The following is a 26,063-nucleotide window of genomic DNA, read 5'->3' as shown; positions in this document are numbered from 1 at the left end:
ACAGTGAAGAGAAGGTCTGTTAGTCGTTTGTCGCGAAACGGCGAAATGTTACCAGTTGAACCCTCTTGGTTGAAATTTCCGGTCCTTTAAACTCGAGTGCAGAGAGGCCTCTTTATCGGGAAAACCCCAAAATTTCCAAACCCTCTCGCTCTCACTCTGTAATTTAAATAAACCAGATTCCGTTACGCTAAATTTCATTTTTCATCTTCTCTTTTCAAGTTTGAATAAGGTTTAGAATTTCCAAGGCTGCCTTTTTGGGTCAGTAGTGCTTATATTATTCAAATGTATGTTAAGTGCGAAGGTTGACGAAATTCAAGAGTACGTTTTGAGACGTTCCAAAAAGAAATGGACATAATGCGGCTCGTTTCTGTATACAGGGTGTTTTTAAAAGGTTATGCAAAACTTTTAAGGAGTTAAGAAGTATGCCTGTTTTTACTCCATTTTCCTACAATGAGTTAAAAGAGCGCCAGAGAGCTCTAAAGTGTGGCCTAATAGCCCCTGGAAGTAGACTGCAACAAGTGCAAAACCAAGCAGCAGGGAAAGGCGAACATTAAGGTTTGGGTTCGTGCGATAGGTAGAAAAGGACTTTATAAAAAAAATCGAGGTAAAAAGTAAACTTAAACAGTATTTAAAGTCCCTGCTGCTAATTTTTGCGCTTGTTACAGCCTACTTCCAGGGGCTAGTAGGCCACACTTTGAAGCTCTCTGGCGCTCTTTTAACTCATCGTAGGAAAATGGAGTAAAAACAGTCATGCTTCTCAACTCTGCCCTACAACTCCTTCAATTTTTTGCATAACCTTTTGAAACACCCTGTATATCGTTTTATTTGTGGTTGAAAAATTATAGTCACTAGTTTTAATATTCGAAAAATAAAATTGTTAGAAAATATTTTTGTTATTTTTAATAATAATAAAATATGTGCGAAAATTAAGACTTCGTTTAAAATTTATGATTCATTATTCAATAATTGTATTAATTAGTAGTAATAATGATTAATCATAATATAGTATTTGATTTATATTAATACATCACTTAATTAATGTTAATACATAATTTTATTAATATTAATACATCACTTAATTAATGTTAATACCTCAATTTATTAAAGTTAGTACATCACTTGATTAATATTAATACATCACTTAATTAATGTTAATACCTCACTTGATTAAAGTTAGTACATCACTTGATTAAAGTTAGTACATCACTTGATTAAAGTTAGTACATCACTTGATTAATATTAATACATCACTTGATTAATATTAATACATCACTTGATTAAAGTTAGTACATCACTTGATTAATATTAATACATCACTTGATTAAAGTTAACACATCACTCGGTGTTTAGGCAGGCCCGTACACAGCCGCCAGAACTCGGGGGCGCTCAAATTCTTTTTGGGGGTGCCAATGCCTTGAGTCATTTTTATCTCCCCACCTATGAAATTAGTAAATTGGGGATGCTCAAGTACTCATTTGGGGGCGCTGACCATCGCCTGGCGCCCCCCCCCCCTGTACGGGCCTGCACATCACTATATTATTTTTAATACATCACTTGATTTTTGTTAATTTATAACCTGATTAATATTAATGACTTGATTAATATTAATAAATGACTTGATTAATTTTAATACATCACTTGATTTTTGGTAATATATTACCTGATTAATATTAATAAATGACTTGATTAATTTTAATACATCACTTGATTTTTGGTAATATATTACCTGATTAATATTAATGACTTGATTAATATTAATAAATGACTTGATTAGTATTAATAAATGACTTGATTAATATTAATAAATGACTTGATTAATATTATTAAATGACTTGATTAATATTAAGAAATGACTTGATTAATATTAAGAAATTACTTGTCTAATATTAATAAATTACTTGTCTACTATTAATAAATGACTTGATTAATATTAATAAATGACTTGATTAAAATTAATAAATGACTTGATTGATGTTAATAAATGACTTGATTAATATTAATAAATGACTTGATTAATATTAATAAATGACTTGATTAATATTAATAAATGACTTGATTAATATTAATATATTACTTGATTAATATTAATACATCACTTAATTAATTTTAATACATCACTTGATTAACACATCACTAGATTTACATTAATACATTACTTGATTTGTAATAATACATAACTTGATTAACATTAATTCATCACTTGATTAACATTAATACATCCATTGATTAATATTAATACATCCCTTGGTTAATTTTAATTTATCCCTTGATTAATATTAATTCACCCTCCCTCCCCCCGAGTTATATTAATACATCCTTTGATTAATATTAATACATCCCTTGATTAATATTAATACATCCCTTGATTAATATTAATACAATACTTGATTAATATTAATATAATTCTTGATTAATATTAATATAATTCTTGATTAATATTAATATAATTCTTGATTAATATTTATCTAATTCTTGATTACTATTAATATAATTCTTGATTAATATTATATTAATATAATTCTTGATTAATATTATAATAATATAATTCTTGATTAATATTATATTAATATAATTCTTGATTAATATTATATTAATATAATTCTTGATTAATATTATATTAATATAATTCTTGATTAATATTATATTAATATAATTCTTGATTAATATTATATTAATATAATTCTTGATTAATATTATATTAATATAATTCTTGATTAATATTATATTAATGTAATTCTTGATTAATATTATATTAATATAATTCTTGATTAATATTATATTAATATAATTCTTGATTAATATTATATTAATATAATTCTTGATTAATATTATATTAATATAATTCTTGATTAATATTATATTAATATAATTCTTGATTAATATTATATTAATATAATTCTTGATTAATATTATATTAATATAATTCTTGATTAATATTATATTAATATAATTCTTGATTAATATTATATTAACTCACATCTATCAAAATATGCCCGATATACCCTAAACTAGTGATGAAATTGGCTCGTGCTGTGACTGTGTTCATTTTGTTCACTTGACCAATGACAATTGTCGAAAGCCTTAATTTTGGGGCCCATGAAGCCTCTTAGCGCTTGAAATTATAAATTTACGGCTTATACCGTAAATTGTAAGCTTCCCTCTAATTTAGAATCCACCGAGGCATCGATGGCGCCATCTGCTAGCTTGCCTGTTTCTCCCGTATCGGCCGGACTGGGTATCGAAGCTCATTTAAGGAATGAACCTCCCGAGGGGCAGGTCACTTCCATTTTGGGTGCGTCTTAATCATAGTAAAATGATTTAATCAGCATAATCGTGATTTAATCAGGGTGATCAAGATTAAAAAATTTAATCGAGATTATAAAATCTAATCACGATTTAATCAATCTAATCACAATTTAAACGTGATTTAATTATTCTAATCATGATCTTATCTTTTTATTCAGGATTTAATCATTTTAATCAGATTTTATCATTTCAATCATATTTAATCATTCAATCATGATTAAATCAGATGTAAACATTCGAACCATGATTAAACGTGATTTAATAATTCTAATCATGATTTAATCTTTTTAATCATGATCTAATCTTTTAAATCATGATCTAATCTTTTTAATCATGATCTAATCTTTTTAATCATGATCTAATCTTTTTAATCATGATCTAGTCTTTTTAATCATGATCTAATCTTTTTAATCATGGTCTAATCTTTTTAATCACAATTTAATCATATAAACATGATTAAATCAGATTTAAAGTTTCTAAACATGATTTAAAGTGATGTAATCAGCATAATGGTGATTAAATCGAATTTAAGCCAAATAATCACGGTTAAATTGGATTTAATCTTTGTAGGGGTGCGTCGTTAATCAAGGAAGTGACCCGCCCCTCGGAACCTCCACATTTGTAGTGGATCAACGAATTTCACAATTATACCACCAGGTTTAACAAAGCTAGTTACGTTAGTTGATGATTTGGTTCATACTCCCTTTAAAGATGAACAGAATTCTTTAAACAGATTTTTATCATTTATATTTTTAAACCATAATATTTTACCAACTTAGTTTTGTCATATTTTATTTCAATTTAAAACATGACGTAATGACTTAAATTCAAGTATACAGGGTGTTTTTAAGGTGTATGGAAAAATGTTAAGTAGTTGTAGGGTTGAGTTGAGAAGTATGCCTGTTTTATTCCGAGGGGTAAGACACTGCGAACTTGGTGTACATACACTGCCGTACCTTTGACAGTACTAAATGGAACTCGCGAACTCTTGAAAATATGTACCTTTAACAGTGCTAAATGCACGAACTCGGTGTACAGATTAACTGAGACTGTCTTACCCCTCGTTTTATTCCTATTTTCCTACGATGAGTTAAAAGAGCGCCAGAGAGCTTCAAAGTGTGGCCTACTAGCTCCTGGAAGTATGCTGCAACAAGCGCAAAACCAAGCAGCAGCGACTTTAAATACTGTTTAAGTTTACTTTTTTTACGCTGTTTACCTCAATTTGTTTACAAAGTGCTTTTTTTACCTATCACACGAACCCAAACCTTAATGTTCGCGTTTCCCCGCTGCTTGGTTTGGCGCTCGTTGCAGCCTACTTCCAGGGGTTAGTAGGCCACACTTTGAAGCTCTCTGGCGCTCTTTTAACTCATCGTTGGAAAATGGGGTAAAAACAGGCATACTTCTCAACTCACCCCCTACAACTCCTTCAAATGTTTGCATCAACGTTTGAAACAACCTGTATAATTTGAAAATATTTGTGGCCGTGTATTTTCCTTACGTCTTTTTTCCATGCTTTTCGACAGTTCTTTGAACTGTCTCATTTGGGGCCAACATTTGGGGGTGATAAAGGAGGCGTTAATCTTTCCCTTAATTGATTATTAACGTCCATTTGCCTAATTTATGCTTAAGTACTTAATTACCTTTTCTCACAATGCTAGTATTGAAGCTACTAGAAATTAAACAAAGAAACACTTTTAATTTTTAATTTAAAAAGTAACGGTATTAGTTATTTACTATTTACATTTTTGACGTTAATTAAATAGCCGTTATTTAAGGTATAGGCTTAGGTTAGATTAGGTTGTGATTTTCCTGTATATTATTGTACTTTAAATTTTTATTATTAATATTAATATTACTATTAGTTTTTTATTAATATTACTTATTGCTATTAGTTATTATTATTAATATTAATTATTACTATTAGTTATTATTAATAATATTAAGTATTATTAGTTATTATTATTATTAATATTAATTATTATTAGTTATTATTATTATTAATATTAATATTTATTATTAATATTAATATTTATTATTACTATTAATTATTATTAGTTATTATTCATAATATTATTATTAGTTATTATTATTAATATTAAATATTATTATGAGTTATTATTATTAATATTAATTATTAATATTAGTTATTATTGTTAATATTATTAATTAATTATTAATTTTTCAATAAAATGACAAATATGTGGTTTTCGGTCGAACGGAACTGTTCGGTCGAATGAACTACAATCGTGGTATTTATTGAGCACATATTTTATTTGGGTCCGATTTTGTGCGCAATTTGTTTCGGATAATGTGCGCATTTTTTCTTTCTCATATGGTGTGAAATTTGATAATCATATGTTGCCAAATTTGTTTCTCATATTGTGGTCAATGTGTTCCTGATGTTGTGCGAATTTTTTTGTTGATATTCTGCGCAATTTGTTTATCATATTGCGCGCAAATAGTTTATCATATTGTGCGCAATTAGTTTATCACATTGTGCGCAATTAGTTTCTCATTGTGCGCAATTGTTTTCTCACATTGTGCGCAATATGTTTCTGATATTGTGCGCAATTTGTTTCTCAAATTGCGCGAAATTTGTTTCTGATGTTGTGCGAATTGTTTTTATTGATTTTGTGAGCAATTTGTTTATCATATTGTGCGCGATTAATCTATCATATTGTGCGCAATTAGTTTATCATATTGTGCGCAATTTGTTTCTGATATTGTGCGCAATTAATTTATCATTTTGTGCGCAATTTGTTTCTGATATTGTGCGCAATTAGTTTCTCTTATTGTTCGCAATTTGTTTCTCATATTGCGTGAAATTTGTTTCTGATATTGTGCGCAATTTGTTTCTCACATTGTGCGCAATAAGTTTCTGATATTGTGCGCAATTTGTTTCTCACATTGTGCGCAATATGTTTCTGATATTTTGCGCAATATGTTTCTGATTATGTTCGCAATTTCTTTCTCTTATTGTTCGCAATTTGTTTCTCATATTGCGTGAAATTTGTTTCTGATATTGTACGCAATTTGTTTCTCACATTGTGCGCCATATGTTTCTGATATTGTTCGCAATTTGTTTCTCATATTGTTCGCAATTTTTTTCTCATATTGTTCGCAATTTGTTTCTCATATTGTGCGTAATTGGTATCTGATATTGTGCGCAATTTGTTTCTGGTATTGTGCGCAATTTGTTTTACCGCAAAGAAATAGATGACTTTGTAATAATTTTTTTAATCTTATAATAAACTTTGTGCTAAGATCAAAGTGTACTATCGTTTCAGTACAAAAAATATTATTTATATAAAAATAAATAAATAAACTATTGTTTGACTAAGATCAAAGTGTAGTATCCTTTCAATAGAACCAAATAGATGAATTCGTAAAAATATTTATTTTTAAATTTAATAAGTTTCTTCGTCGTTTGGCTATAACAGTAAAACTTTTCTCATGAACAAAATGGCGGACTTCATAAAAAAATTATTCGTAAATTTAGTAATAATCTTTTGACCAAGATGAAAGTGTAGTATCTCTTTCATCAAAAACCTAGAAATCTTCGGAATAATTATTGATTCGAAATTTAATAAACATTTTCCCCCGCTTGACTAGGATGAAAGTGTAGTACTTTTTGATCAACAAAATGGCTGACTTCTTAAAAAACCTTTTTTTGTTAATTTAAAATTAAATTTCGTCGTTTTACTAAGATGAAAGTGTAGTACTTTTTGATCAACAAAATGGCTGACTTCTTAAAAAACCTTTTTTTGTTAATTTAAAATTAAATTTCGTCGTTTTACTAAGATGAAAGTGTAGTACTTTTTGATCAACAAAAAGGCTGACTTCATAAAAAAAATCGTAAATTTATTTAAACGCTTCTTCAGCGTTAGGTTAAGATCAAAGTGTAGTATATTTCGTATCAGTTGTTAAACGTGATCTATTTTATCGTTGTCTCTTAGCTGGGGAAGCACCAAAAGGCGGCTTCGTGTGCCTACACGTTTCTGGTTCACAACCCGGACCATGACGTCATGCAGAATAATCTCAAGTACTACTTGGACTTGCCGGACGTCAAGTTCAACGACGTGAAATACTTAGAGGCCAAAAGGTACCAGGAGCTTTACTTCGAAGCCAGCAAGGCGTATGGCCTGAACGATTACGCCGCAGTGGTGGACAAAATGGAGGAGGCGTTGAAAGAATATTTCGAGGCGGAAGATGAGTGTCGCGCCCTCTGTGAGGGAAGTCTGCCATCTTCGCCGCAAGCTTCGTTCGTTGTCTCCATTGCTCGTAAGTGTACCTATTTACCTATCCTAGCGCCATCTGCCTTAGTCAGGGTTGCCACACGTCAGGGAAAAGTCAGGAAATTTAAAAATGGGCCTAAAAAGTCAGGAAAATGTCAGGGAATTTAAAAATGTCCCTAAAAAGTCAGGGAATTTAAAAATGGGCCTAAAAAGTCAGGGAAATGTCAGGGAATTTAAAAATGGGCCTAAAAAGTCAGAGAAATGTCAGGGAATTTAAAAATGGGTATAAAATGTCAGGGAAAAGTCAGGGAATTTAAAAATGGGCCTAAAAAGTCAGGGAAAAGTCAGGGAATTTAAAAATGGGCCTAAAAAGTCAGGGAAATGTCAGGGAATTTTAAGAATTGGTAAAAATTCAGGGAAAAGTCAGGGAATTCAATTTCATCTTGGCACTTTTTGAAGGTAATTTAACCTATTTAATCTATGACAAATTCCACGATTATCATTTATTTCCTTGAATATTTGGCTAATTTTTTCAACATTGCAATAACCTTTTTACTGAAATATAAGTTAATTTAAATTTATTAACTTCTGATAAAAGTAAAATATAAAAGAAAAATTTTGGCCTTATTAAGTCAGGGAAAATCTGTTAAAATGGTCAGGGAAAACAGGGAATAGTCAGGGAATTTGAATCTGAAAATTTTGTGGCAACCTTGTTAGTATCCGCCAACTAAATATGGGGAAAAAATCTTTTTCGGTTGAACTTTCAGCCGTTGCACAGAAAGAATTTTGAACGAGCAGACACCTTTCATATATTCAATTTAAAATTCGGTCGGTAGGCGGCGATACTTATAACCAAAATTTAACCTACACACGAAGCCTATATTTAGGCCTGGTTTTTACTAGGGTCAGCCGTTGCGCAGAGATAATTTTGAACGAGCAGACAGCTTTCAAATATTCAATTTAAAATTCGGTCGGTAGGCGGCGATACTTATAACCAAAATTTAACCTACACACGAAGCCTATATTTAGGCCTGGTTTTTACTAGGGTCAGCCGTTGCGCAGAGATAATTTTGATCGAGCAGACAGCTTTCAAATATTCAATTTAAAATTCGGTCGGTAGGCGGCGATACTTATAACCAAAATTTAACCTACACACGAAGCCTATATTTAGGCCTGGTTTTTACTAGGGTCAGCCGTTGCGCAGAGATAATTTTTAACGAGCAGACAGCTTTCAAATATTCAATTTAAAATTCGGTCGGTAGTCGGCGATACTTATAACCAAAATTTAACCTACACACGAAGCCTATATTTAGGCCTGGTTTTTACTAGGGTCAGCCGTTGCGCAGAGATAATTTTGAACGAGCAGACAGCTTTCAAATATTCAATTTAAAATTTGGTCGGTAGGCGGCGATACTTATAGCCAATATTTAACCTACACACGAAGCCTATATTTAGGCCTGGTTTTTACTAGGGTCAGCCGTTGCGCAGAGATAATTTTGACCGAGCAGACAGCTTTCAAATATTCAATTTAAAATTCGGTCGGTAGGCGGCGATACTTATAACCAAAATTTAACCTACACACGAAGCCTATATTTAGGCCTGGTTTTTACTAGGGTCAGCCGTTGCGCAGAGATAATTTTGAACGAGCAGACAGCTTTCAAATATTAAATTTAAAATTCGGTCGGTAGGCGGCGATACTTATAACCAAAATTTAACCTACACACGAAGCCTATATTTAGGCCTGGTTTTTACTAGGGTCAGCCGTTGCGCAGAGGTAAATTTAAACGAGCAGACAGCTTTCAAATATTCAATTTAAAATTCGGTCGGTAGGCGGCGATACTTATAACCAAAATTTAACCTACACACGAAGCCTATATTTAGGCCTGGTTTTTACTAGGGTCAGCCGTTGCGCAGAGATAATTTTGATCGAGCAGACAGCTTTCAAATATTCAATTTAAAATTCGGTCGGTAGGCGGCGATACTTATAACCAAAATTTAACCTACACACGAAGCCTATATTTAGGCCTGGTTTTTACTAGGGTCAGCCGTTGCGCAGAGATAATTTTGAACGAGCAGACAGCTTTCAATTATTCAATTTAAAATTCGGTCGGTAGGCGGCGATACTTATAACCAAAATTTAACCTACACACGAAGCCTATATTTAGGCCTGGTTTTTACTAGGGTCAGCCTTTGCGCAGAGATAATTTTGAACGAGCAGACAGCTTTCAAATATTCAATTTAAAATTCGGTCGGTAGGCGGCGATACTTATAACCAAAATTTAACCTACACACGAAGCCTATATTTAGGCCTGGTTTTTACTAGGGTCAGCCGTTGCGCAGAGATAATTTTGATCGAGCAGACAGCTTTCAAATATTCAATTTAAAATTCGGTCGGTAGGCGGCGATACTTATAACCAAAATTTAACCTACACACGAAGCCTATATTTAGGCCTGGTTTTTACTAGGGTCAGCCGTTGCGCAGAGATAATTTTGAACGAGCAGACAGCTTTCAAATATTCAATTTAAAATTCGGTCGGTAGGCGGCGATACTTATAACCAAAATTTAACCTACACACGAAGCCTATATTTAGGCCTGGTTTTTACTAGGGTAGGCCGTTGCGCAGAGATAATTTTGAACGAGCAGACAGCTTTCAAATATTCAATTTAAAATTCGGTCGGTAGGCGGCGATACTTATAACCAAAATTTAACCTACACACGAAGCCTATATTTAGGCCTGGTTTTTACTAGGGTCAGCCGTTGCGCAGAGATAATTTTGAACGAGCAGACAGCTTTCAAATATTCAATTTAAAATTCGGTCGGTAGGCGGCGATACTTATAACCAATATTTAGGCCTGGTTTTTACTAGGGTCAGCCGTTGCGCAGAGATAATTTTGAACGAGCAGACAGCTTTCAAATATTCAATTTAAAATTCGGTCGGTAGGCGGCGATACTTATAACCAAAATTTAACCTACATACGAAGCCTATATTTAGGCCTGGTTTTTACTAGGGTCAGCCGTTGCGCAGAGATAATTTTGATCGAGCAGACAGCTTTCAAATATTCAATTTAAAATTCGGTCGGTAGGCGGCGATACTTAAAACCAAAATTTAACCTACACACGAAGCCTATATTTAGGCCTGGTTTTTACTAGGGTCAGCCGTTGCGCAGAGATAATTTTGAACGAGCAGACAGCTTTCAATTATTCAATTTAAAATTCGGTCGGTAGGCGGCGATACTTATAACCAAAATTTAACCTACACACGAAGCCTATATTTATGCCTGGTTTTTACTAGGGTCAGCCGTTGCGCAGAGATAATTTTTAACGAGCAGACAGCTTTCGAATATTCAATTTAAAATTCGGTCGGTAGTCGGCGATACTTATAACCAAAATTTAACCTACACACGAAGCCTATATTTAGGCCTGGTTTTTACTAGGGTCAGCCGTTGCGCAGAGATAATTTTGAACGAGCAGACAGCTTTCAAATATTCAATTTAAAATTCGGTCGGTAGGCGGCGATACTTATAGCCAATATTTAACCTACACACGAAGCCTATATTTAGGCCTGGTTTTTACTAGGGTCAGCCGTTGCGCAGAGATAATTTTGACCGAGCAGACAGCTTTCAAATATTCAATTTAAAATTCGGTTGGTAGGCGGCGATACTTATAACCAAAATTTAACCTACACACGAAGCCTATATTTAGGCCTGGTTTTTACTAGGGTCAGCCGTTGCGCAGAGATAATTTTGAACGAGCAGACAGCTTTCAAATATTAAATTTAAAATTCGGTCGGTAGGCGGCGATACTTATAACCAAAATTTAACCTACACACGAAGCCTATATTTAGGCCTGGTTTTTACTAGGGTCAGCCGTTGCGCAGAGGTAAATTTAAACGAGCAGACAGCTTTCAAATATTCAATTTAAAATTCGGTCGGTAGGCGGCGATACTTATAAACAAAATTTAACCTACACACGAAGCCTATATTTAGGCCTGGTTTTTACTAGGGTCAGCCGTTGCGCAGAGATAATTTTGAACGAGCAGACAGCTTTCAAATATTCAATTTAAAATTCGGTCGGTAGGCGGCGATACTTATAACCAAAATTTAACCTACACACGAAGCCTATATTTAGGCCTGGTTTTTACTAGGGTCAGCCGTTGCGCAAAGATAATTTTTAACGAGCAGACAGCTTTCAAATATTCAATTTAAAATTCGGTTGGTAGGCGGCGATACTTATAACCAAAATTTAACCTACACACGAAGCCTATATTTAGGTCTGGTTTTTACTAGGGTCAGCCGTTGCGCAGAGATAATTTTGAACGAGCAGACAGCTTTCAAATATTCAATTTAAAATTCGGTCGGTAGGCGGCGATACTTATAACCAAAATTTAACCTGCACACGAAGCCTATATTTAGGCCTGGTTTTTACTAGGGTCAGCCGTTGCGCAGAGATAATTTTGAACGAGCAGACAGCTTTCAAATATTCAATTTAAAATTCGGTCGGTAGGCGGCGATACTTATAACCAAAATTTAACCTACACATTAAGCCTATATTTAGGCCTGGTTTTTACTAGGGTCAGCCGTTGCGCAGAGATAATTTTGAACGAGCAGACAACTTTCAAATATTCAATTTAAAATTCGGTCGGTAGGCGGCGATACTTATAACCAAAATTTAACCTACACACGAAGCCTATATTTAGGCCTGGTGTTTACTAGGGTCAGCCGTTGCGCAGAGATAATTTTGAACGAGCAGACAGCTTTCAAATATTCAATTTAAAATTCGGTCGGTAGGCGGCGATACTTATAACCAAAATTTAACCTACACACGAAGCCTATATTTAGGCCTGGTTTTTACTAGGGTCAGCCGTTGCGCAGAGATAATTTTGAACGAGCAGACAGCTTTCAAATATTCAATTTAAAATTCGGTCGGTAGGCGGCGATACTTATAACCAAAATTTAACCTACACACGAAGCCTATATTTAGGCCTGGTTTTTACTAGGGTAGGCCGTTGCGCAGAGATAATTTTGAACGAGCAGACAGCTTTCAAATATTCAATTTAAAATTCGGTCGGTAGGCGGCGATACTTATAACCAAAATTTAACCTACACACGAAGCCTATATTTAGGCCTGGTTTTTACTAGGGTCAGCCGTTGCGCAGAGTTAATTTTTAACGAGCAGACAGCTTTCAAATATTCAATTTAAAATTCGGTCGGTAGGCGGCGCTACTTATAACCAAAATTTGACCTACACACGAAGCCTATATTTAGGCCTGGTGTTTACTAGGGTCAGCCGTTGCGCAGAGATAATTTTGAACGAGCAGACAGCTTTCAAATATTCAATTTAAAATTCGGTCGGTAGGCGGCGATACTTATAACCAAAATTTAACCTACACACGAAGCCTATATTTAGGCCTGGTTTTTACTAGGGTCAGCCGTTGCGCAGAGATAATTTTTAACGAGCAGACAGCTTTCAAATATTCAATTTAAAATTCGGTTGGTAGGCGACGATACTTATAACCAAAATTTAACCTACACATTAAGCCTATATTTAGGCCTGGTTTTTACTAGGGTCAGCCGTTGCGCAGAGATAATTTTGAACGAGCAGACAGCTTTCAAATATTCAATTTATAATTTGGTTGGTAGGCGGCGATACTTATAACCAAAATTTAACCTACACACGAAGCCTATATTTAGGCCTGGTTTTTACTAGGGTCAGTCGTTGCGCAGAGATAATTTTGAACGAGCAGACAGCTTTCAAATATTCAATTTAAAATTCGGTCGGTAGGCGGCGATACTTATAACCAAAATTTAACCTACACACGAAGCCTATATTTAGGCCTGGTTTTTACTAGGGTCAGCCGTTGCGCAGAGATAATTTTGAACGAGCAGACAGCTTTCAAATATTCAATTTAAAATTCGGTCGGTAGGCGGCGATACTTATAACCAAAATTTAACCTACACATTAAGCCTATATTTAGGCCTGGTTTTTACTAGGGTCAGCCGTTGCGCAGAGATAATTTTGAACGAGCAGACAACTTTCAAATATTCAATTTAAAATTCGGTCGGTAGGCGGCGATACTTATAACCAAAATTTAACCTACACACGAAGCCTATATTTAGGCCTGGTGTTTACTAGGGTCAGCCGTTGCGCAGAGATAATTTTGAACGAGCAGACAGCTTTCAAATATTCAATTTAAAATTCGGTCGGTAGGCGGCGATACTTATAACCAAAATTTAACCTACACACGAAGCCTATATTTAGGCCTGGTTTTTACTAGGGTCAGCCGTTGCGCAGAGATAATTTTGAACGAGCAGACAGCTTTCAAATATTCAATTTAAAATTCGGTCGGTAGGCGGCGATACTTATAACCAAAATTTAACCTACACACGAAGCCTATATTTAGGCCTGGTTTTTACTAGGGTAGGCCGTTGCGCAGAGATAATTTTGAACGAGCAGACAGCTTTCAAATATTCAATTTAAAATTCGGTCGGTAGGCGGCGATACTTATAACCAAAATTTAACCTACACACGAAGCCTATATTTAGGCCTGGTTTTTACTAGGGTCAGCCGTTGCGCAGAGTTAATTTTTAACGAGCAGACAGCTTTCAAATATTCAATTTAAAATTCGGTCGGTAGGCGGCGCTACTTATAACCAAAATTTGACCTACACACGAAGCCTATATTTAGGCCTGGTGTTTACTAGGGTCAGCCGTTGCGCAGAGATAATTTTGAACGAGCAGACAGCTTTCAAATATTCAATTTAAAATTCGGTCGGTAGGCGGCGATACTTATAACCAAAATTTAACCTACACACGAAGCCTATATTTAGGCCTGGTTTTTACTAGGGTCAGCCGTTGCGCAGAGATAATTTTTAACGAGCAGACAGCTTTCAAATATTCAATTTAAAATTCGGTTGGTAGGCGACGATACTTATAACCAAAATTTAACCTACACATTAAGCCTATATTTAGGCCTGGTTTTTACTAGGGTCAGCCGTTGCGCAGAGATAATTTTGAACGAGCAGACAGCTTTCAAATATTCAATTTATAATTCGGTTGGTAGGCGGCGATACTTATAACCAAAATTTAACCTACACACGAAGCCTATATTTAGGCCTGGTTTTTACTAGGGTCAGTCGTTGCGCAGAGATAATTTTGAACGAGCAGACAGCTTTCAAATATTCAATTTAAAATTCGGTCGGTAGGCGGCGATACTTATAACCAAAATTTAACCTACACACGAAGCCTATATTTAGGCCTGGTTTTTACTAGGGTCAGCCGTTGCGCAGAGATAATTTTGAACGAGCAGACAGCTTTCAAATATTCAATTTAAAATTCGGTCGGTAGGCGGCGATACTTATAACCAAAATTTAACCTACACATTAAGCCTATATTTAGGCCTGGTTTTTACTAGGGTCAGCCGTTGCGCAGAGATAATTTTGAACGAGCAGACAGCTTTCAAATATTCAATTTAAAATTCGGTCGGTAGGCGGCGATACTTATAACCAAAATTTAACCTACACACGAAGCCTATATTTAGGCCTGGTGTTTACTAGGGTCAGCCGTTGCGCAGAGATAATTTTGAACGAGCAGACAGCTTTCAAATATTCAATTTAAAATTCGGTCGGTAGGCGGCGATACTTATAACCAAAATTTAACCTACACACGAAGCCTATATTTAGGCCTGGTTTTTACTAGGGTCAGCCGTTGCGCAGAGATAATTTTTAACGAGCAGACAGCTTTCAAATATTCAATTTAAAATTCGGTTGGTAGGCGACGATACTTATAACCAAAATTTAACCTACACATTAAGCCTATATTTAGGCCTGGTTTTTACTAGGGTCAGCCGTTGCGCAGAGATAATTTTGAACGAGCAGACAGCTTTCAAATATTCAATTTATAATTCGGTTGGTAGGCGGCGATACTTATAACCAAAATTTAACCTACACACGAAGCCTATATTTAGGCCTGGTTTTTACTAGGGTCAGTCGTTGCGCAGAGATAATTTTGAACGAGCAGACAGCTTTCAAATATTCAATTTAAAATTCGGTCGGTAGGCGGCGATACTTATAACCAAAATTTAACCTACACACGAAGCCTATATTTAGGCCTGGTTTTTACTAGGGTCAGCCGTTGCGCAGAGATAATTTTGAACGAGCAGACAGCTTTCAAATATTCAATTTAAAATTCGGTCGGTAGGCGGCGATACTTATAACCAAAATTTAACCTACACATTAAGCCTATATTTAGGCCTGGTTTTTACTAGGGTCAGCCGTTGCGCAGAGATAATTTTGAACGAGCAGACAGCTTTCAAATATTCAATTTAAAATTCGGTCGGTAGGCGGCGATACTTATAACCAAAATTTAACCTACACACGAAGCCTATATTTAGGCCTGGTTTTTACTAGGGTCAGTCGTTGCGCAGAGATAATTTTGACCGAGCAGACAGCTTTCAAATATTCAATTTAAAATTCGGTCGGTAGCCGGCGATACTTATAACCAAAATTTAACCTACACACGAAGCCTATATTTTGGCCTGGTTTTTACTAGGGTCAGCCGTTGCGCAGAGATAATTTTGAACGAGCAGACAGCTTTCAAATATTCAATTTAAAATTCGGTCGGTAGGCGGCGATACTTATAACCAAAATTTAACCTACACACGAAGCCTATATTTAGGCCTGGTTTTTACTAGGGTCAGCCGTTGCGCAGAGATAATTTTGAACGAGCAGACAGCTCTCAAATATTCAATTTAAAATTCGGTCGGTAGGCGGCGATACGAAGCCTATATTTAGGCCTGGTTTTTACTAGGGCAAACACACCACGACGGCCAGCGTCGGCGCATATCGTATGTATTAGACTAAAGGGGATATTTTGCCGTCAATGGTTGGCGCTGTGGCTTTGTTATCATAGTATTTATTTAATTTATTCCTTTAATTACCCCATACCAGGGCCCGCAGAGGTTCTATAATTCCTATAAAATCCTATATTTGGCCAATTTCAAATCCCGCCACTCAGTTAAATTGCTAGATTTAGCTTTAGGGTAAATTCCTATACCAAGTCATTCTAGTCTATACTTTTGTTATTGTTAACATGGTTAGCTACTAGTATATTTTTGTGATAAAATGGTTAAATAGTTTCTATTTTAAGTGAAAATCAAAGATTTATTTAACTATATATAGATTTTGTTTTTAAATGCATAAAGTTAGTAAATATATATAGCTAATTATACAGGGTGTTTCAAAAGGTTATGCAAAATTTTAAGGAGTTATAGGGGTGAGCAGGGACTTTAAATACTGTTTAAGTTACTTTTTACCTCGATTTGTTTACAAAGTCCTTTTTTACCTATCACACGAACCCAAACCTTAATGTTCGCATTTCACTGCTGCTTGTTTTTGGGCTTGTTGCAGCCTACTTCCAGGGGCTAGTAGGCCACACTTGGAAGCTCTCTGGTGCTCTTTTAACTCATCGTGGGAAAATGGGGGGAAAAAAGCATATATTTTTTTAATAATCAGCTATGATAATACCCAAGGCACCTAAGGCCTAAGTCATCAAGCGACTTTTGAAGCCCTTAATTCAGGTGGCCGGGTTACAATGCGTAGGAGGGTGGCGGAAAGCCCTGCATGCCACGCGAGCCAACTACTTCCTACACTAACTATTACCGTTAACCTCAACAAGTTTTTAAGGAAGGGGAAACCGAAGAGCACGGGGTAAAACCCCCCAAAACTGAACGCAGAAGGAGTAGTTCCGAGTTTTCACCCAGTGCCACAAGCTGGGATCGAACCCGGCTCCTCTTGCTGCGAGACGAAAGTGCTAACCACTCCACCACCCCACTTCTCAACTCACGCGCTACAACTCCTTAAAATTTTTGCATAACCTTTTGAAACACCCTGTATATTCGTATAAAATCCTATAATTATAAAAAATATAATCGTATTTTTTCTATGAAAAAAATTAAAGATTTGAGTTCGGAATTTAATTATTTAATTATCCTATAAGTTTGGGAATTTAATCCTTTAAGTAATTGTCTCAATCGACTTCATTAAAATACCTATTTTTGCAGATCACTACACTTTTACGTTAAGGTGCAAAGTCAAGTGTCCCTATGAGCTGTCCCTGGGACACGGGGACGTGCAGCAAGATTTGCTTCCGTCTTTCTTCCATTATTTGCAGTTTTCCTACTATAGAGGTAATTATAATTATTTTTAGAGGTGTTAACGACAGCTAAATTAATGGTATTCTTTAATTTAAATTTCATTACCTTTGAATAGTGGGCTTAATCCAAAAAGCCTGCGGAGCGGTGGCCTCATATTTATTCCTCAGACCAAACGACACCGTCATGCTGGATAACCAGCTGTTCTACGAAACTCTGGATGGTGTCAGGCCAGAATGGTTCACTCCCAGGAAGGTAATATCAGCACTCTACCAAAAGCCACGGTCACTCGATAAATATAAGGTCACATAATGTATGAAGCCCCTACTATCGAACACTGCAAATTTTGCGTACGGGATTTTAAATCCCAAAAGTGATTCCAGAAATCAGAAACTGATTTTGAGATTACTTTGAATACTAGTGGTTTTCTAAGGCTCGTGTGAATTACTTTGGATACTAGAGATTGTCTAAGTATCCTGTGAACTACTTTGAAGACTAGAGATTGTTTAAGGGTCGTGTGAACTACTTGGAAGACTAGAGATTGTCTAAGGGTCGTGTTAGCTTTAGCTACTTTGAAGACTAGATATTGTCTAAGGGTTGTGTGTACTACTTTGAAAACTAGAGATTGTCTAAGGATCGTGTGAATTACTTTGAATACTAGAGATTGTCTAAGGATCCTGTGAACTACTTTGAAGACTAGAGATTGTCTAAGGGTCGTGTGAACTACTTGGAACACTAGAGATTGTCTAAGGGTCGTGTTAGCTTTAGCTACTTTGAAGACTAGATATTGTCTAAGGGTTGTGTGTACTACTTTGAAAACTAGAGATTGTCTAAGGGTCGTGTGAACTACTTGGAAGACTAGAGATTGTCTAAGGGTCGTGTTAGCTTTAGCTACTTTGAAGACTAGAGATTGTCTAAGGGTTGTGTGTACTACTTTGAAAACTAGAGATTGTCTAAGGATCGTGTTAATTACTTTGAATACTAGAGATTGTCTAAGGGTCGTGTGAACTACTTTAAAGACTAGAGATTGTCTAAAGGTCGTGTGAACTACTTTGAATACCAGTGGTGGTCTAAAGCTCATGTCAACTACTTCGAATTTACGTACATTGAAAGAGCGTTCAGTATCTAGTTTAAAAAGCAGTATTGAAATGTTTGGGCCATTCGTTTGACCGTAGCTAGAGTAGCACTGCGCGTTTATAACTACAGAATGAAGCTATAACCGTTGTTTCTATTTCAGGAAGTGAAAGCCTATTCGCAACGCTATGAAAAAGAGAGGACGTTCCTAAATTTCATTGACAGAGAGTTCAACTTCACTGGTGCCTCGGGAAACTATGTAGGTAATCCCATTTTTAATACGTTTAATCAGAAGTATATCATACATCTCTTATAGAGAAGTATGCTATTCGCTTGAAACATGTTTCTTCGCAGGCTCCCATTGATTTATTATAATTTGTTTTGTGAGAAAATACTTGTTGATTTTAACGGTTATAGTGAGTGTAGGGGTAGTTGGCTCGCGTGGCATGAAGGGCTGGCCACTGCACCCTCCTACGCTTTGTTACCCAACCGTTGCTAGCTGATTTAGACCTAAGGGGGTGTATTGGGTATTAGCCTAGCTGATTTTTATTTTTATACTTAATATGATGAGTTACTCAAACTTTTACATTGCTTCTCTTCACTTCTATTTACATTGGAAGATAAAGTTTATAAATAAATAATATAATAATAATGTTTACGTTTTAATAGCTACAGTTACGTTTATGCCGTGATTTCAGTGCCGAATTAAGGAATAAGCCTACCAGGCACCGGCCTATGGGCCCCCACCAACGGCAAAATAAAATTTGTGTTCCTAAAAAATCAGTGGACTTTTGCAGTGAAAATTTCACTCACTGATGAAATCAATGGATTTTTCTCTGATTTGGTTTAAGAGAAAAACAACTCTTGACATAAGCTCAGCTTCAGGACACGCGAGTTTTGAGTTTTTACGCTTTCCTTACATAGGCCCCCACCAACTTACTTGTTAGTGCTTAGGGCCCCACCTTCAGTAAATGCGGCACTGCGTGATTTTATGGGAAATTCACGCTCATTCGAAACTGTGTTGAACCTGTTAAGGAACATGATTAATTTTAATAGCGTAGGTGAATACTTAATTTTCTCCTAAGAGATATATCTGGTTTATTCATGATCGGAATTGACATTGAAGACTTTTAACTAAGGTAAAATATTTTATTAGAGTTCCAAAATGACCAACACCACGAAAACGACTCCCTCGTCAGTGTCAGTCAAAAGCAAGCAACTCACTGAAGGTCAAAAGTGGGCCGAGTCCAGCGGTATAAAGGTCACGATGGATGAAGCTCAGTTGAAGGGTACTAAACGTTTTGTCGTGGACAATTTGGCCTCCAAGGAAGAGTGTGACCAGTTGGTACATTTAGCCAGTGTAAGTTCTTCTAAGGTGGACACAAAAGTACCTTAGTGAGAATCAAATCAAAACTTCAGCGAGTTAGAAACATGAATGTATTCATTTCTACCATGAATATCTAATTGCATTGGGTCAGATATGGGCGGGGCTTCATTGTTGCTATAGTAACATCCTCAAAGCGATTTTGCACGGCGACTTTTTTAACTTAGTAAAAGGCTTAGCAGGAGAGTTTTATTTCGTAAAATTTCCATGCGCATCTTATCGATTCAACAAAAATAAGATATAATATTAATATTACACACCTTTGTGAATGGTAATTAATAATTTTGGTACTTGTAATGGTATTATTTTGATAATTACGAGCAATTTTCTTGGCCAGTTAAGGCACGAAATCACGGAACCTTTCGCGAACCCTTCGTGTTCGTCACTTTCACGTGTCTCATTGTTTTAAAAGTTACCGCCCATCCTTGGCTCACAGTTTAGAAGCATTGATTATTTGATTCCTAGTAGCATATGTAACATTAATAAAGGTCATAAGTATACCTCTGTATAACATTTCCATAGAAAAAATGTCCATGAGGCCTTGTTTCACACGGAACATACAATAAGGGGACCCAAAAATGCTAAAATCCTTATAATCCTTGCGCTGTTAAAAAGGTTACAATGGAAACAAAATCAAGTGATCCCGAGCTAAACAATAGATTGTTAAAGTTAGAAACGCGCAAGGAGTTCTTCATTAACTTCCTTTTCCCATCAGTAAATCTGATGACGCGTTTATCGACACGGAGTTGGAAGTGACGTAATTTACGTCATATCCCGTGAACAAGATTGGTTGAACCTACCTGCAGCGCCATCTCGTGAACGAAATATTATTTTCCCCGGTTTTATCGTTTTTCGATCGGAACTGCCGTCTGTTACGACATTCTCCTTGGCTTTTTAACCTAGTTATATTGGTAGATTGTAGTTAATCGTGTTTTTAATATGCCCTACACGCCGCCCTTTCTCAAATTTTTGCCGCTTCATTCTTTTGGCGCTGCACGTAGGTTCAACCGCGATTTCTGAAATTTTTGGAGCCGTTTGATGTAGGTTGCGGAAAAAGTAGCGTAACTTTTTAAATACTTTTCCAATAACAATGAAATTTCAGGGACATAATTATTAATATATTTTCTATCTTTCTGTAAACAAACCTTGTAAATTTAGGTTTTGGGGTTTTGGTGACAGTTCTCCTTTAAGATGCGCTTCTTAACCTTAATTAAAAAGAATCCTTGGTTTTTCTATATTTTTGGTTTAAAATTTAAATGTTTAATTTTTAAATATTTTTGCCATATTTAGGAAGGTGCCACGCACGGAGATGGATACAATGGCAAGCTATCTCCACATACTGAGTTTGAAACCTTCGAAGGACTAACTATTGGTCGAGCTGTTACTGTGGGTTTAGTTGCTTCTTCCATCGATGGTCTGTTATCGCTTTATTAATGTAATTTCCTTTTCGTAGCTGGCTCATAAAGGTCTGATAGACCCTCAAGAAGCTCAGTTGTTCCTAAATGCCAGTGAGAAAGCCCGGAAGTACGTGGAAATCTACTTCAACCTAACATCTTCCTTGTATTTTGCCTACACACATCTTGTTTGTAGGACTGCCTTAAATGGTAAGCTTCTTTTGTCTCTGCACGGCCACGGCCAACTTTTACACTAGGTGGTTTTTTTTTCGCTTGTCCAAGGACCAAAAGTGTAAACTTTTTACCCTAAAACGTTTTATTCGCCTGTTCTCGGGGTAAGATTTACCCTGTCCCGAATTTTGTTCGCTTGTTCCAGAGCTCTAAGGTTACACTTTTTACTCCTCCTCGAAAGGAGGTGTAGAGGGAGTAATCTAGCTTTGTCGTCTGCTTAAACGAAAACATGACTCGTTTAGACCTCTTCACATGAGGCAAGCTTTTTGTAAATAACCTTTAACCTTTAACTACTCCCTTCTTACTCCAACTCGTTTTTTTCGTCAAGACAGAATTGAAGTAAAACGACGTCATATGACTACACTTTTTAACCTGCTTAAAAACCCAGAACAGGCGAAAAAAACCACCTAGTCGCGCAATAGCGGCCAAACCATTCCATTCGTTGAAGTTTCTATGTTAACCTACGAGCAAAAGATATTAGTATGAGTTGAGCGCGCCTAGTGGAATATTATTTTTAGAATAGTTTTGGCATTGAAGCCAATATATGAAACTGTATGAGTTCAGCGCCACGCACGTTATAGCGGGAAAATTCTTGCTCGCGGAATTTCGGCGAATGGGTTGGCCGCTATAGCGCGAGATCAAAGTTGGCCGTGGTTTCTGTTTTCGCATAATGGTCCTTGTAAAGAACGTAGTTAGCTAACTGAGAACGTATAAGTCGATCCGTTTGCAGAAGCAAGAAGTACTACAGCCGGGAGTAATGGCGTACTCCTGTAATCCCAAGCGTCTGGGGGCAGAGTTTGTGGATGACCGTTTGAGGACGACCACAGATCCCCCAACGGGTGGTCGGAATGCTTCCGCCACGGGTGTCCCACCCCTGTCCCCAAGTATCCCCCCGTAGCCGTGGCCTTTACACATATCTCACCCCTGATTAATCAGATGGACGAGCGGACTGAATTGTCCCATCCTTCACAATCGCTCATAACGAGTTTTAAAAAAAAGAAGTACTTCAGAGATAAAACTGAAACTCAATTGAAACAGTAACTCCATCTGTCTGGGATTTATCTTAAAATATTTTTCTTGTTACGATATTTGAGAGAAATTGAGACTGTACCCATCTCTTTTGCTATTTAAGATAGTTTAAAACGCCGGGAGTAGTGGCGTACTCCTGTAATCCCAAGCGTCTGGGAGGCAGAGTTTGTGGATTTCTGTGTGAGGACGACCACCAATCCCCCAACGGGTGGTCGGGATACTTCCGCCGCGGGTGTCCCCACCCTTGTCCCCACGTATCCCCCCGTTGGCGTGGCCGTTACACATATCTCACCCTGGTTAATCAGTTATGGTGTGCTGGTGTCTATTATTATTATTGAGTGGGGTGGCAAGCCAAACACTTCGACCTAAGGTCCATTGTGCCTCCCCAAACTGGGTGACTTAAATAAGTCCTAATGCCGACATAAAGCTTAAAATCTGCCCGGCCGTGATATTAGAGACGTCATACGTCTCCAACCGATGCATACCCAAATGCTCAAACCTCTGGGCTGCATAGTAATCGCAGCTACAGAGTACATGTGAGGCAGTTTCCTCCTCAGCTAGACAAGCTCTGCAAATCGGGTCATCGCTGACCCCAATAAGCGTTAAATGTCTGTTTAGATGGCAGTGGCCTGTAAGTAGGCCAGTCACAATCCTAATACTGGACCTAGAGAGTGAGAGTAATTCTCTGGCTCTCTCCCTAGAAGGGCCAAGAGTGAACTCTTTGGCCTGCCTTTGACCCTCAATTTCAGACCATTGTCTGAGTTGACGATCTGACATAAACTTGGAGATCAAGCCGCGTACAAGTCCTCGGGAGATGGGGAGAGCAGGTTCTGGACCAATGAACCCAGCCCTCGCACCTTCCTTGGCCAAGGCGTCGGCCCTTTCGTTCCCAAGATGCCCCTTATGCCCAGGTACCCAACAAAGTTGAACTTTATTGTGCAACCCAAGAGTGCAGAGGAGATCTAAGCAGCTAAAAACCAGTTTAGAAAGAATACTATACTGGCTGAGAGCGCCAAGAGCAGCCTGGCTATCTGAATAAATCTGGATAACCTTCCCATGATACCCCTGATGTAAACAGTAAGCAACACAGGAGCAAATGGCAAAAATTTCAGCTGGTGTCTAAGGCCTTGGGTTGACACCGATGTGTAGATGTCAAAAAAAAAAGATAGTTTAAAACTTAAAATTCTGCTTTGCGTGAACTAAATAAGGAGTTGACATATTTAAATTGAGAATCCATGGCTGACTTAGAAGTTATAAGGTTATATACCGCGCTGGAAAACTTCTAAAATTTTTCATGTGAGATAAGAGAGAGAGAGAGAGAGAGTGAGATGCTGGCACTATCTAGTATAAATAAATGCTGAAGCACTTCGCTCGATATTTTAATAACTCTTCCTAATCGATGGAAGGAAAAGCTGTCCAAGGCGATACTAGATAGCGCTATACAATTGGGAAAATGGATAGTCTCCATTTAAGGGAAGAGCTTGGGTTGAATTTTACAATAGCAATTCGAATGTTCTCAGTTAACTAATTAATTTCTTGGTTGTGTGTAATGCACTATAACAACGTAATTGAGAACACAACATCCATCTTTGTCACGTTCCCTTTGATCCCCAAGTCAACTTTATTATCATTGATATCTTTTGTTATTTCTAATTTGAAGACAAAGGCACATCTCGCAACGATCTAAGTCATCCTGTACACGCTGACAACTGCCTCTTGACCAAAGAAGGGGAGTGTCTGAAACAACGTCCCGCCTACACTTGGCGTGACTACAGTGCCATTCTCTACCTCAACGATGATTTTGAAGGGGGCGAATTTATTTTTGCCAAAAGTAAAGCTGCCATTGAGGTACTACAATGGAAAAGTCCTTCCCAGTGTTGGATTAACTATCATCCAGGACAGTAGCGTAGCCTGGATTTTGGTTCGGGGGCACACAATTGAAAAAATAAAACACCAAAACAACAAGCATGCTTTTTGTGGGACACAAGCCCCCAGTGCCCCGCCTGGCTACAGCACTGACCCGGGAACCGGAGGCTTAAGCTTTATTAGGTGACCTTGCTTTGGCCTCGTATTGGGTCTTCCTTGCTTTTGTAAATTTATGGGCCTGTTTGCTAAAGCCTTCTTGGGCTATTGGTTAATCCTCCACTGGTATTACATACGATAGTTTGGACACTAAGATATCTCTCATTTCAGGCATCAGTAAGGCCTTCTTGCGGGAGAATGGTGGGGTTTTCAGCTGGTAAGGAAAACCTTCACGGAGTTCAGGCTGTGGTCAAGGGAAGACGTTGCGCTTTGGCCATGTGGTACACTTTGGACGCCAGGCATCTGGAGAAAGAACGAACTATAGCTGAGCAGGCCATCGCAGAGTTAGTCAGAAACAAAATGGAATTGAGGGACGTACCAACGCTATCACCCCCTAGTGGCGGTAATTTACTAAAACCGCCCAAAGATGGTGAAAAATTAAACCCCGCCGATTTAAATCATCCTACACATATCGATTTCTAAATGAGGGCACTCTTTACTCTACGCACCGATCTTATTTTTTTTTATTTCTCATAAATTTTTATTTTAAAACCTAAAACACTTAATAATATGCACAATATTTAAAAAAAACGATGACAACTTCACAAGCAGATCTCATATCACCATAAGTAACATAATATTCATAAGTATGACACTTGGTTGAGTTTTTTTAGTACATCCTTCCTTTACTATGAAACATATCAATATAGCGCCATCTGGTAGCAACTTTGTGAAGTATACTTTTGGGGAATCGAAATTTAAATCACTATTAAAATGAAATATAACAGTTTCTTTTGTAAAGATGTTACCATTTATTGATTCGGAATGTAAAATTGAATAATACAAACACATGCTCTGTCTCTAATGCTAATACTTTTCGAAATTCTCACTTTCATTTTGATATTGAATAATTTCAATTAGACTAACCAGTAAGAAAAAAAAACTTAAGTTGCTATTTAATTATGGATTTGTTAGTCCTTCTACTTATTTGTCAGTGGTGTAAATATTAGTAAGAAATTTTGCATAGACTAGGCAACAAGTGGCTTAGTTATGATTACTATGTTATTTATGATTTCACTTAATATCAAGTCATATTATATAATATCAAGTCACAAATCGGATCAAATTTAAATAATACTCCTTTACCGTAAAAAATCTGTCACCGTAAATTTTAAAATACATTCCGTTGTTTGCAAAAAAAATCAAATATAACTGTTAACAACCAGTTTAATATCACTGAA

At 36.4% G+C, this 26,063-nt stretch overlaps 1 protein-coding gene across 2 annotated transcripts in view; it reads left to right on the top strand.

Annotated features, from left to right (window-relative positions):
* Positions 1–25,801, top strand: part of LOC149958543 (prolyl 3-hydroxylase 2-like) — a 63,191-nt gene extending 37,390 nt beyond the window's left edge. The window contains exons 2-10 of one of the 2 annotated variants that reach the window (XM_090165911.1): positions 7,263–7,587; positions 17,599–17,724; positions 17,807–17,943; positions 18,926–19,021; positions 19,919–20,122; positions 21,437–21,532; positions 21,600–21,750; positions 24,461–24,648; positions 24,994–25,801. In XM_090165911.1, the coding sequence (XP_090022037.1) occupies positions 7,263–7,587; positions 17,599–17,724; positions 17,807–17,943; positions 18,926–19,021; positions 19,919–20,122; positions 21,437–21,532; positions 21,600–21,750; positions 24,461–24,648; positions 24,994–25,305 (1,635 nt within the window). In that variant the 3' untranslated portion in view covers positions 25,306–25,801. The remainder of the gene's footprint in view (positions 1–7,262; positions 7,588–17,598; positions 17,725–17,806; positions 17,944–18,925; positions 19,022–19,918; positions 20,123–21,436; positions 21,533–21,599; positions 21,751–24,460; positions 24,649–24,993) is intronic. The other variant, XM_090165912.1, reaches the window with a different exon arrangement.
* Positions 25,802–26,063: the final 262 nt, after the last annotated feature.

The sequence above is a fragment of the Leiobunum rupestre genome, chromosome 2, assembly GCF_980474605.1.
Source record: "Leiobunum rupestre chromosome 2, qqLeiRupe1.1.hap1, whole genome shotgun sequence".
In the NCBI taxonomy this organism is placed as follows: Eukaryota; Metazoa; Arthropoda; class Arachnida; order Opiliones; family Sclerosomatidae; genus Leiobunum; species Leiobunum rupestre.
The sequence above is the reverse complement of the archived record's forward strand: the minus strand, read 5'-3'. Positions and strand labels throughout refer to the sequence as shown.